This window comes from Tetrao urogallus, assembly GCF_951394365.1.
Source record: "Tetrao urogallus genome assembly, chromosome: Z".
Lineage (NCBI taxonomy): Eukaryota > Metazoa > Chordata > Aves > Galliformes > Phasianidae > Tetrao > Tetrao urogallus.
In genome coordinates this window covers 43,578,528-43,593,027 of record NC_136816.1, presented here as the reverse complement: position 1 = coordinate 43,593,027, position 14,500 = coordinate 43,578,528, and the positions used below count along the sequence as shown (strand labels likewise).

The 14,500-nt window shown below is 39.4% G+C and overlaps 1 protein-coding gene across 3 annotated transcripts in view; it reads right to left on the bottom strand.

The window, feature by feature from the left end:
- Positions 1-8,177, bottom strand: part of NFIB (nuclear factor I B) — a gene marked incomplete at its 5' end in the record, with an annotated part of 236,521 nt that extends 228,344 nt beyond the window's left edge. For all 3 annotated transcript variants that reach the window (XM_079548796.1, XM_079548797.1, XM_079548800.1), the window contains one exon: positions 8,082-8,177. In XM_079548796.1, coding sequence (XP_079404922.1) covers positions 8,082-8,177 — 96 coding nt within the window. The remainder of the gene's footprint in view (positions 1-8,081) is intronic.
- Positions 8,178-14,500: the final 6,323 nt, after the last annotated feature.

Below are 14,500 nucleotides of genomic sequence, written 5' to 3'. Positions count from 1 at the left end.
GAGAGTTAATACAAAAGGACTGGTTTCCTTCCAAGCTGGTCACATACACCTCCGTAAAAGTTTTGCTGTTGATAACATATGCAGATCACGAAAATAGTCACCAAGATCGGTCAAGTGAGGCTCAACCTTCAAGTTAGATCAAGAAAACTTCAAATTATCACTTAAGAGAGAAAGACTTACACACACAATATTGCAAATACCAGGTATTATACCGCATAAAAAATAATTTAGGAACACATATAATGTCTCAGAGTTGGAAAAAAAAATGAAAGACAAAAACATTACAGTTTTTGTCTTTGTGGTAAGAGTCATTTATAAGGCAACTAAACGGACAGAAAATCTGAAAGGCTATATGCTGCTCAGTAAAGATATTCTGTTAATTACTGACATGCTCATTATTTTTTATTTGTGAAACAACGCTAACAATTAATTATATTCTATTCAAGCTCTCACTAGAGAAATACCTTGAGATATTTCTAGCAACATGATAGAAAACACTTCTGGATGAAATGCCCTGAAAGTCACTGTACTTAATTAACTTTGATTGAGGGGTTTTAGGCATTAAAAACAGCCATGTACCATTGCCAGTCATGTGCTTACTTAGTTCTCATGTAAGCTTTTGCACAGATTAGTGAGGTAGGAGTGCTAAGCATTGTGGAATTTACCTGTGCTGTGTAAAGGATGAAAGTGAAAAGCATTCCAGAATCATGGTGCTGGTAATGAGAATCAATACTGCTGCTGAAGACTTCAGAAATAATTCAGATGAAACAAATTGTTAACTGAGTTTATGTTCTGGCCCACAAGTTCTCACTTGCTAGTCCAACTTGCTAATTATCAGTGCCAAGGACAGATAACTCCTGTGCATTAGGGCTGTGCTGTACTGTTCTCCAGGACCTCAGGCCCAGGTGCTCTCTGCATTTGCCTCAGATGCTGGGTAGATAGGTTTTAGTCTTCAGAATAAATTTAAAACCTTAAATTTAAACACTTAAAACCTTCTTCTATTGCTTGGCCCATAACAATTCACTCAAAAATAATTTTAATTGTCAGGCCCAATAAGCTAACATTATGGTTATGTAGACACACATAGAATTTGTTCTACCTACATGAGCCAGCAGGGCCCTACACTGTTGGTAAAGTAGGGAAGATTGTTCCATGAGAGCAACGCTTGATGAAATATGAAGCCATGGTTGCACATGGTGGGCAGAAGACAAACAAACACCCGAGCATCACCAGTATCCTCCTAACATCCCCTGTACCCTCATAGAGGCAACAGAGAAATCCTTCATGTACAGGAACAATTACTGTGGTTTGGAAACTGAGGTAGCAAACACTGGTTAGGAAACTTCAGCTTGTCTGCAGAAATGTTCGGACAGCTGAAAAACTAATCAGCCTTGCAGAGTACTGTGATGAATCTTACTGGTTTCTGAAATGGTGATAAGTTTTACTTTCAGGTAACACAGTGATGCTTTCTTAGGAGGAATCAGCACAGGCATTTACCTCTAGTGAAAGATGCATGTAGACAATCCTTTTGTGGTTAGCTAAAGTGTAGTCGTAATGGTATTTTAAAAGTAGAGCTGCTTAAAACATACACACACACACAAAAAGGCAGTTAACAAAATGACATGAAAGTGTCAGAATAATTGGAATAGGACTGGATACACAGGGAAGCGTTATAATGTCACTGTATGAAGTACTTCAAATGCTTAACTGGCTTAGTTTAAAAGATCAGTAATAAAGGATTCAATTGGATTCTCTGTTCATTAATGGGAACATGTCTGCTGTATTGTATCCACAGTTCTCAAGCAAAACCACAGGGTTTTGATGATAGCTTTATTTTACAGATTATTTGCCTTGCATGAAAAATCAGATAATTTTACTGGACAAATTTATTACTTGGAAGAAATCAAAAGCCTAAGGACACATTTCCTAGAGCACTGGAAAATTCACATTAGGATCTAGCATTTCTGAGCACGATCTGTCCTTAGCTTACTACAACTTCAGTTTGTTTCCACTGGAATACAGTATTTTTGAGATTACCTGAGAACTGAGTAATCAAAAAAAAAAAAAAAAAAGAAACAATGCTGCATAGAATGTTTTTTTCTTCATTATCTTCATTTTTCAATTATTCATTATTCAACATCTTTGATAATTTTGAGCTTTGACAGTGATAGTTTGACTTTTGACTTCAACCTGTGCTTAACAAAACAGACTTTACTGTGTTGTACCAGATCTGATGAAAATATTAAGTGGTGTGTTTTTGTTTGGAAATTGGAACAGTTCTAGTAAGAGAGTTAATGGTGTCAGTGCGTAACAGTACAGAATGGTAAAGCTTTTAGCAACAGCTGTTAGAGAAGACAAAATGGTTTCCTTACTCATACTATCTCTACAACTTTGAAAGAGTTGATTTTATTTGTTCTCAGCAGAATTTCTCCTTGTTACACTGTCTGTGCCATAATGTTCTAAATCTCCAATGAACTATTTCAGTTATATCTAATACTTAGGCAGTTCTTATTTGCAATAAGTACTAATGAACTTCATTTCCAACTCTTTTTTCTCTAGTAACTTCTATGTCTGATTTCATACCATTTACATCGCAAGAATAATTTGTAGGAACCTTCACTTATCTTGGTCTTCCATTTATTTACTGAACTTGTTTTATTTAATATTGCAAGCCTAAAATCTTATTCTAGGAGTTTGATAATATATCTCAAATAGGAGATATATTTATAGTTTTGATCAAGTTTTCAACCCATGAAAGTGCAGAAAACTCAGTGATGGGTTTTTTTTTCAATCAAAATTTTGATTCAATATGCATCAAATTACTATCTAGAAACCAATTACTCTAAATTCCATTGAGAAAACCTTCCCCCCCCCCCTCCACCGCCTTCTTCCTCCCCCTTCTTCCCACCCCCACCAGAAAAAAATTGCCATAAAGAAAAGACATAACTGGAAAAAAAAAAACCAAAAAAAAAAAGTAATCGAAAGAACAGACAGATAACTTCAGACCAGAAAAAGCAACTTTATTATGTGCTGCATACAATTTCTACTAAGATTTAGCACCAGGAAGGTGCCATCTATTGCTCTGTACTTGCATATCCTTTGTCATAACACATGCTAAGTTTCAAGAAAAACTGTTATTGACCAGGTACATGAAACATGTTAGATTTTGAATATTATAGTTGTATGAATTACAGCAGTACACAAAGTACCACAGCACTATAAAAGGTGTAGAAACATACGGTAGGAATAAATGGTTGATTTCACCTAATTTCAGTGAACTTTGGATCATGCCTTAAGCCAACACAGCACATGCACACATAGACTTTCAGTACCATGCAAACAAATGTTTAGAGGATTGTTGATGCAGGGCTGTCTTCATTAGAAAACTGTTCAAATTCCTACAATGAACAGATAAAAAGGGCATTGTCAGATTCCCAGTGAGCAGCTCTTGCTGGATACAAGTATGTAGTGTAAGTAGCAATAGTTGCTTTGCTCAGAGGGCGTTGCAGTTGCTAGCACCTCACTGAAGCAAATGTAGCTGGAAACACATAACTAGTATGCAAGAGACTGAGAAATAAATGACAAAGAGGAATTAGAATTGCACCTGCCTGTGAACAACTATAGACATTATTTTTCTTGGTTAAAAGCATATTTTATAAAAAAATAGCACTGAACAAGTATTAAACGTGAACAACAGCACCTTCATCCCACATTAGTGTATACTGTAAGCATTTAGATTCCCTGCTACTACTAGCTATCGACCTGGTGAAAGAAAACAAAAGCTTAAGTAAATCATTTCCTTGTTCCTTAATAAAATACATTATACATTAGAAACAAACATGCATTTATGTTATGGTTTTGCAGATCTCCAGGCAATTTTCTGATTTTAAACAATCTAATACAGAAAAATACCAAGAATATAGAGTACTGGAGCCAGCTACAGACTGAAATACAGCTGTTTAGAAAAAAAAAAAAGAGATAAGAAAAAGAAAAAGAAAGATTTACCCCATGTCATAAGAAAAGACACCGTGTTTTAAAAGAGACACAAGTATTTGTACATCCTTTTGCTAATCATTCACAATAACAGCTGCATTACACACTTAATGAAGTATTTGTAGTAAGTTACGTTTGCATTCTTATGTAAATCAACATCTTCTGAATATAACCTTGAGCTAACCCTTCTTCTTACCCAGTTCTCCCCCTGAATTAAGATATTGTGTTCTGGGTCCTTGAATAAGCCCAGCATGTTCAATATGTCCACAGTTATACTGACATTTGTTTCTAAATCATTTAATTAAAAGTCATTACTGAGAACAAAGGATTCATTAACAAGCTGTACATCTGAACAACTGATGGAGTTGTTGTGTTATGAATATCATTTTAATCCAAATTAGAAAACTGCACAGATGTGCTGCTGCAAAATATTGACATACTGCAACTCCCTTGGAATGTGATTAACATTTGTGTAGAACCAAAAAGCACATTAAAACCTGGCTTTACTAATAAATTTAGGATTGGAAAAATTCTTCTAATGCAGAAATAAGTTATATAAATTGTTATGATTTTTGCTTCCACTAAAGATAATATGCTCTATCAATACTTTAATACTGTGTGACCTCTCTTTTTAAAATATTTTCCTGAAAGCCAAAATAAGGAAAAGAAAAGCTGTATAAACTTTTTACTGACAACATTTATCTCCAAGATTTTAAGATTGGTTTTCATCATCAGATCAAGGCATTAAGCAAAATGAAATTGCAGTATCTGCAACAAAGATCTGTATTGTTTTTAACACAAACTTGCCAATACTTTTTCCCAGCAGCTTTGAGTAGACACATTTTTCTTCACTTTCTATCTCTGCTGCACACGCATGCACATATGATTACAAAACTGAGGTTTTGATATTAGGGAGAAGAGACTTTTTTAGAAAATATATTTATATATATTTTATAGATTTGCATGCACCATATGACTTTGATTCTGAAGCAGCCCTTTATCATCAATTATGAGGCTGAGAACAGCAAAAAAAATTCATGTTTCTACAGGTATCATCCTCTTAATCACACACACCACCATTCTCTTCACTTACAAAGGGAGATTTTTCAGTCAAAAACTCCTGCAGCATTAGCCAGCTGTACCTCACCGCAGTTGATATACAGGCTGTCTCTCTTCACTAAATATGTATTTTCTCTCAACATAGAGTTAAATGCAAAATTAAGACGATGCACAGTAACGGTCACACTATGGCCATATAAAAGGCTGAGGTAACTAATTCAAAATTTCTGTCTATTTACTGTTATTTAATGTATTACAAGTTTACTTTTTTGCACTTTTTAGTAAAAAGATCCATGTTTAAAGGAACACAGATGAAGAGAGTGTGTAACTTCTGTTTGTTTGTTTTTCCTTATCAACCCAACTCGCTATTACTGAAGTTAAATAAAGAACCTGAAAGAAATAAAGAGCAGCACAGAAAACAAGGCAGCAGTATTGCAATACCATAGGGGAAAAACACAGACTTTACTTACTGAGCACCCATTTCACTTAATTTAGAGAGAAGAAAAGAATATTGTTTTCTAGAAAATAGTTTCATTGTAATATATATATATTTTTTAAAGAAGCCATTACTCTAGGAAAACTCAAACCACATTTGGTGTAGAAGCTCCATCCTGCACAATAACTATAAAGCAGATAGCTTATCTACGATGAAAAAAAAACAAGATTCGTAACGATGTCTGTTATAATAGCATTTGTTAATGAACTTTTTTACAGCTATGAGCAACCATCTAAGTACACTATTTCCTGTTCCCCAGGAGGCATTTGCAATTCAGTGTTTACAATCATTCAGGAAAAGCAGAGGAGAAAACTAAAAGAAGTCTGCCTCTCTTGCCTTCCTCACTCAGTAGTCTGAGGAATTTTCTTTCATTGCACATTCCTGACAGAGATTTACTACAAGTAAATGCACAATAAACTGTGGCAAAACTTTGTACACTGTGACATTGAATCCTAAGGTATTTGTGTCCTCCTCTGAGAGAAAATAACTCATATTATGCATGAGTTTACCTTAGGTTCTACAACTACAGATTTATAAATAAGAAATATGCCTCAAAGCAGAAGGCACAGCTAAAAAAAACATTTGATTTTCACCCACACTTCAGCAGTCAGACATTTTTAAATTTCCTTTTTAAAGTGAGCATGAAAAACACACATGACAACATTCATGACAACGAACATTTACATTACCTGTATTCCACAGATTACAGTTCGGGATAAAATACTGCATGCAGTGAAAGTATTGATTTTCTTTTCAGAAGGAATGACAGCTTACTGAAAGCTGTCCCTAGAGACTTTTTGTTATAATATTATAATTATATTACAATTTTGTTATAATGCAACTTAAGAAAAGCCTTTGAACATGCAATGTTAAGGAAATCTGCTACACAACATTTCACAGTGCCTTCACCTAAAGTCAGCTGCTTTAACAGCTCATTTCAATACTGCAAACATTTAGACAAAAACTTCATTAAAATTCTAAACAATAAATGTAACGCTATAAAGCACAACTCTCTGTCAAAAAGTAGGCTCACAAAACAGCTTCTTATCATTTACTTTTCTTCTGTGTTCTTTTTAAATTAATACGAATGCTTACACTGCAGTAGTTCAACAAGTAGAAAAGACAGAAAACCTCTCCTTCCCTGGATTTAAAAAGTACAGAAACAATCACAAGTAGCAAGCATAATTTAAATTAAATACTCCCTTCAGATATGATACCATCACTGAAGGCACGTATCAACATCCACCTTTGGAAAGATAATGAAGTCCTTGCAAAGCAGTGTCGGAAGGCAGTTATAATCAGAGAGCTGCCTTCTGTCCCGGCACCAGGACGTGCTATCCACTGGTGCTCCCCAGACCCACCGCCCAGGAATAAAGTGCCTATTGTCTCAGCACTGTGCTAATTGTGAAAAAGCAGCCCATGCAGTAAGCATAATAATTATCCAGACAAACAAGCAAAGGCAATCGTGGAAGGAATGAAAAGGGTAGAAATACACGACCAGACAAAGCAACCCAAGAATGAAATTAATATTCATAATGCAATGTTAGCCAGCAGAAGGTCCCTTTCATGGCATGGCTACTGCATACAAGAGACCATTGTCTACATGCAACAAAATCAGTATGTGGAGAAAACTTCATGTAGCTCCAGAGAGAAGAAAAGCTGTTCTTTCCCAAAAGGCTCGGTCCTCGTCCCACTACTTTGATTAAATAAAATTTTGGACTCTTCTGCCCAGTGATGTTAAAAAAGTTGCCTCTGAAGAGTCCCACCTTCCTTGATCTCTCTAAGTTTTTTTTCCACCTCCCCGCTTTCATTTGCAGCTGTATAAATATGAACAAAAAACCCGTGCTCGTCCAAACAAAGAAAAAATGGACTGAATATGCATAGCCTCATTAACTAAATTTAATTATGACAAGCGGCATATTAATCAGTAGTTGCTCCAGTTACTGCATTCATTGGAAGGGAGGAGGACTCCAAATTAAGAGGAAGCGTGGGGGACAATCGCATGCTGATTAGGAGGCTGCTCACAACATGATACAATACACTTTCTAAATAATTATTCAAAGGAAACAGAATAAAAGAAGCAGATTGCTCTATTTTTAAGACCAACTCAGTAACAATTAGCAAGAGCATGACGACAGGGCTGCTTTCTTTTTTTCCATGGCTGCTTCCACCTTCACATTCTCACACCAACTTGTTTGGCAGGCAGGGCAAAATTTGCATTTCACATTTAAAAAAAAGGACACACTCAGAGAGAAGGGAAGAAGAAGAAAAAGGAGAAAGAGAAATCCCATGCTGTCCTTGCTGCTGTTTCCTAAGAAGGCCCATGCCATTACAATAGCAGAGAAACCCTATCTAGCAGGCTGCGGCATTTGGGAGCCTTGCAGAGTCACCGAGCTGGAGCTTGAAACTTTGCACAGCCTGAACTTTGCAGCATGTGCGCTGTAGCGAAGGAGGAGTTCAGAAAGGGGGGGGAAAAAAAAAAAAAAAAAAAAGCAATTTTGGAGAGGGAGAAAAAGTTTTCACACCAACTTACCATCCACCAGGTCCTGGCTGACATGTCATAGCATAGCTGCCATTTTATGGAGCTGTCCGACGCTTTCCCTGCCATTATGCTGTCAGCAACCTTCATCAGATGCAGCTCAATGGAAGATAAGACACCTAATCAAGAAAACATCAGCAGTGGCTTGCTGGGCTACATGTAGGCCAATCCTTATCACACTGCATCATGGGAAAAGCTCCTTTATTAGCAAGAACTCCAACCTCACTGATATAAAGACAAGGATCAGGGCTTTTTTGCTTTTTTTTCTTTTCCTGCTGTCTGAAGGGATTGGTGAGACTAGTCAGTGCTCTTTGTGTATCATGTGTACGCGATTTAGTATCTTGCAAGTGGGCGGCTCACTACATCACTGCGCTATGCAGACTTAAGTTTATTTGCATTCTTCTCAGTTGTATATTGTTTGACATGGTTCGTGGTCAGCTCCGAGAGCAAGAGCGGAGGGAAAGGGGCTGCTCTGAATTAATGCCTGCCCAGCGTGGGCAGCCCGGCCTCACCCAGGCAGCGGGGGCATGCTTTGGATGCCACAAGACCCAGTGTGTGCGTACGCACGCTCACACATGCAGGCACATGCGCCTGGGAACACACAGGTAGCAGCTGCAGCTGGATGCCGCGGAGGTTGCCAAAGGCTACAAACTGTGTTCTCCTACTGGACATATGGAAACAGTTTAACTCTTTGCAATCAGCCTGTCGCAGGGAGTAGGACGGCTGGCGAGCTGGTGTGAGGAGAGAGGTTGGGCATGTAGTTTGGTTTCGGTGCTGTAGACTTTTCCCCCTCCCTTCCCAAGGATGTCCATGATCTCCCCTGCTCCGGGTGATCTGGCTGGGAAGGGGGAGGTGAGGGGGAGGGAGCTTCTCCCTTCTGTTCCATAGTCTGTGGTCATCTGCCTGTTGTACCTACTGCCAGCAGGGAGAGAAGGCAAAACAAAACCTGCAGGGTTTTCCAGGCAAAATGGAAAACACGAGATTCCCTGAAGGAAGGCCTGGCTTAGAAGAACAGATAATTTTCGTTCAATTTTAAGAGGCAGAAATGGGAAAGTATGTATATGAACACATAGAGGAAATCAATAAAGCTTGGATCACGTTAAAGGGGATGGATATACAGAAAGGACAGGATTTGCTAGTCTTGCTTGAAGGGGTCAGCATCAGTTTCACCACTGTGCTGCAGATTCTGCATGTGCTTTACTTACAAGTCCCTCTTAGGCCAGAAATATTGTATTTCAGAGATTGAAAATTATCACATTAAAACAATAATGGCACAACAGCAAGCACTGCACATGCTTAGCATCCCTCTACTAATGACTGTGCTTTCAGTTTGCCATCTTCCACATTGTTGTCTGAGCATTTTCTACTAAAAAAGACTTTGCGTTTCACAGGATCATTACACCAATCTGCCATGAACCATAGGTCAGACTTCAGGACCACCGCATGTGTTATGGATGTACCACGCTACAGCACACAGCCACCACCAGGACTCCTCATTATTGCATTTTTTCTTTCCCATTCACTTGTTTGCTCCTTTTCCCTCTTTTTTTTTCAGTTCTTTTCCATTGCTTGAAGATCAATTCCAGAGTTAAACACTCTTGCAGCTGAGAGGCCAGTGAAGCTACTGCTTAGAAATGAAACACTCCTGGTGATATGGAGGGGATCTGTGCGTGCTCAGAGTGCTTTTCACTTTGAGGTGACCTGTAGAGAAGTCTGGCATGGGTCCACTACCATCAGCTCATCATCAGAGCTGGCATCCCTGGCCCTTTCAGTTTAGTCCTGAAACAGGTATAACACCCAAAGAAATGACTTTGAGCAAGCCCAGAGCCCTAGCAACAGAAATGCTCTGTAGCAACACCAGGTGCATCAAAAGATGAAAACTGCTTTCCTTCTTCTTGTGTGCTGTTACACTCAGCTTGCTGCCTCAGTTTCCTATTTTAAATACAGTGGTGAGGTCAGAATAAAAAAAGATAGATATGGAATTGCTGAGAACTCTGGGCATCCTAGTCTCCTATGTTTATCTTTCCTTTACATCTAGATAAAGAGCTCTATACAACAGATGAGGGTGTTTCCTTGTTTTTCATTTCACATAGATCAAAATGGTAGATAGGAACCTAAGAAATGTTTGGAATACTGAAATATTTCCTATGGGAAGGTGAAGTGGGATGGCTGAGCTCTCTTGTTATGAACAGGAAGCATTATATCTTTCTCAGTCCCAGCATCCTGGTCAAACAGGTTTGTGATAACACTTACAAGACATGGGGAACACCAGCAGCTATGCATCTTGTCTGGAAGACAATACAGTGCCAGAGCAGATTATACCAGCAAGCACTGGTCAAAGCATAGGAGAGTTTTACCCAGCCACTGGCAGGCAGACAAGCCAGGTGCCCTGGAGGTGTCAAGTGCAGGGCTCTCCGAACGCCTCTCTCAAGGCCTACATGGACCAGCTTGCAGCCAGGCTGGGAAGGCAGGCAGCTCTCTGTGATGGCAGGAGGTGGACACCCGCAAAAAGCAGGCCACTCCCCTACATAAGCACCTGGCTCGTGGCTCCAGGGCCAGGCATGTCCTTCCTTCCATCACTATGCAGCGCAGCCCTGGTGCCAGGGCAGGGAGCATCCCAGCAATGAGCCCAGTCTCTGGGCCTGCACGTATTGCACAACCAAAGACCGTACCTTCCAGTGCAGGGAAACCCAGGCATAAGTTACTTACCATAAAACTTACCATAAGGTAAGTTTTCAGCAGTTTCATGCCTGCTGAAGTCTGATCAGAGATGAAGAGGCCAACTGTTCCAGCCGCTAATCGGCCTTGCCAGAGCAGCTGACAAATCCCCAGTCAGTGCGGTGTCGCTGGGAGTGGAAGACCACACGTTAGGTAATCATGAGACAGTTCCTTGTGCTCAAAAGAGGATAAAAGTTTTATCGCACCACAGTGAGCTGGGGAAGATGAGCTGTGCTCAGATGCCCAGCCTGCAGCAGACCCTGCAGCAGACCCTGCAGCATTCTCTTCTGCCAAGCCCTCTGTGACCAGTGTGCTAACCCTGTCGTCATGCTCCATGTCAGGGGAGCAGAGTTCCAAATTTCAGGGCGACTGCACACCTCCTGTAGGCGCAGACGGAAGGAGGATGTTTTATCTGCAGCTAGGAAGGACAGAGTAAATGATGAGCCTTCCTTCTGTTGCTGCCTGTCGCCCTTCCTGCCTTGGCTGAGGACAGAGTGGGCATTTCTGGCACCCAAAAAGCAGTGCCTGCAGCGCTGGTGAGCACATGCTTTCCACACACATGCTGCTCCCATGCCCCCTCTGCCAGCTGGGAGCCCAGCCTTCCCCCGGGCAGATCTGTTCTGCAGATGGGATTTTAAAATGCCACAGAAATACTTGGAGATTCTCTCATATGCACTGCTGGGAGAAATATGCAACTGGTCCGAATGTTTTTGATGACCTTTTTCTCCCATTAGAAAAAGGCAAATTTATGAGGTTTTGGTAAAAGCATATCGTATTACATAAAAGAAATGTACTTCAAGGTTACTCAAACTTTCATTTTGATAGAACGTTTTTTAAAACTATAATGACTTTTCAAGTGAAAATTGGAATAAAATATGTGTTCCAACCAATCTCCTTTTTAATTCTTTCCAAAGCAACTTTTCACATTTTTTAAAGAATGAGAGAAGGTATCAAAATATATTTTTATCTAAGGGCAGAAATCTGATTACTAAAGAGCAAAATAAAATACAAGTAAAGCTATCCAATTTTGAATATCTGTCTTTTTAATCAATTAAATTAAGAAAATAATTGCCAGCCTGACTTTTCCCCAGCAGCGTGGATTTTCACAAGGTTTGTTTTCTCCAGGCTGGTTTGAGTCTTGGCTCTCCTCAAGGCAACTTCCACATTTCATATCCAGGAGGGAGTTAACAAACATCACTGCTCTTAATGAGCCCACAGGAATCAATTACTTTCCTTCCATAAGGTCCCAACACCTACTAATAGAGAGGCTCAGACAAAGAATTCACAGTATTTACAGTGCTGATGTAGAAAGACTTGGACTAGGGCTATAGATTTAAGGAAATAGTGTGAACAAGATAAATGTTCAAATTTTGAGATGATCTTGATTGGTTTTGTTTTTTTTTTAATTTACTGTTGGAAAAATCCTCAAGTGCCTTTGGACAGAAAAGAAATCTGAAAAATTATTGTTACTGTAATTCTAGAACAGCACTTTTTTTCAGTGGATAGAGACAGTCTAGTGTCCAGAAGTTTTCTATGGATCATAAAGAGACCTTCCCAGTGTTGACAAGTCCCTTTCCATGGTCACCAATAGACATCTGAGCAGATACTGATCAGAAATAATATCTCATAGGAAAACTTCTAGGCTAACTATCTGAACCCAAACCATTAGTGTTAGCAGCAGATAGTTAATCACGCATCACATTCACATTCACTTATTCCCACACAACTCTTCCTCACATACGTGCATACACTTGCACGGTTCCTGTCACTTCCAGGTTGAAGATGGGACACCAGCTCCAGCTGCTTACTCTACAGTGAGAAGCTGAACCGCTTCACAAGATTCTTAGATGCTCAGAAGGTCCTTTGAGAGTTCCATTGTTCCACCAAGAGCACATATGTGTGTGTAGACTCGTGGTCTTAGTCTGCACATGGCAGCCACCTCCTTAGTGTGTGCTGATGTTCTCTTCTTGGCCTAGATTTGTCTTCTCTTGTCATTTTAAAAGGACTGCAGATCTCCAGAGCCTCACAGCTCTGGGGAGGCTTTCCCATGCTGCCCTCAGCATGTACTTTTCTTCTTTTTCCTGCTGTTTTCTGGTAAATGTTTTCCATACACTGTCACTGGCACCTACAGAACCTATTCACGTAAACTCACACAGAGAGGCCCTTTAGGTCACCGGGACTTTTTTTTCTTACTAAGAAAGCAGTGCTTAGCTACAGAAGCCTAACAATCCATTGCTTTCCAATGAGCTATTTATCCTAGGAAATTCAAATGTGATGATTTCTTCAGTAATGTGGCAGTAGGAGCTGAGAACAGTATTATTTTAGCTTAGCTTACTTTCTTGGCATGAATTCAGAGACAAGGCTTTACAAACAAATCAACAAACAAACCAACAAACAAGAACACCTACAACAATATCTAAACACGGCAGAATTTGTCTAACAAATGTCTTTACTGAATGTCTGAATGAAGAAAGCCAGCATTCTTAATAAGTCCTTCACCAGATATTTTACAGCTAGGCAATTCATAAGCAGACATTTCACTTCCTCTCCTGTAGTCAGATTTAATTCTTCTCTGGAGTTCTGAAATACTGAAAAAGTGTCATGGTACCTCCAGGACTTGGTACCTCCAAGTCCTGGCTAACAGGAGCCACTAGGAACAGCAGTAACATCTGTGAAACTAATAAGGGTTGACATGGAGGTTTTTCCAAAAATCGATTTTTGCTTCCATCACAAATGTCTGATATGTAGTCTTCCAGGTCCAATGCAATATTTTTTGGAACAGATAGAAAACAGAGAGTGGCAGGAGCTTTCTTGAAGGACCTTGCCTGCTGGGGACAGGTGTTGAGAGTTGCAGCTGGGCAGGCAAGTGAGCTTCCAAAAAACACTTGGTTCTTGGGCTGATGACAAAGCAAAGCAAAGCCAGGCAAGGCAAGGAAAAGCAAAGCAAGGCAAAGCAAGGCAAAGCAAAGCAGACATGGCCAAAGAGCCAGGTGAAAGACACTGGGTTTTAAAAGTCTGAATCTGTCAAACTCAGGGTCAAGTATGATAATATAACTTGGAAAATTCATGTTGAAATCATTTCAGTACATGCACGGAACTGCTGCAGCTTGTATATGCACTTTGTATATGCTGTAATACCTTAAAGCCTAGACAACAGATACACAGTGGTGGAAACATGCCCAAAACAAGAGTGTTCCTCTGCATGTTCTAAAATAGCTCCAGGAAATGCTTCAATTGCATTATTTACACTGAACTAATTCATGCAGAACAATGGATCCACAGCACAAGAGTTGAAAGTGCGAGAATTCCAGCAGCTCAGTGTTGTTTTTGTTTGTTTGTTTGTTTGTTTTTTAATTGAGTATACAAAATACAGCATGTGACTTTTCTAATTTCTAAAAAGAAAATCTCTAAAGCAAAACTACTATTTAAAGATGGAGGTGGAGTTAACACTGCTTTCATTAAAACAGCTTGATATTTAAGAACTGCGTGTCTTACACAAGTGTTCTTTATTCACTGAGTTCCTTGTTTCACGAGAAGCGTGGCCATTAACGTTTATGCAGGATAATACTCCATCCACATCATTTGTGGGTTGGATTTCATCTCTGTGAGCTGTGCTACAATCGTAGAAATCTGAATTGTGTCCCTTGAGATTGAATGCCAAGAAGTTAGGTAATAAATGGAAGTCATTATTCTGC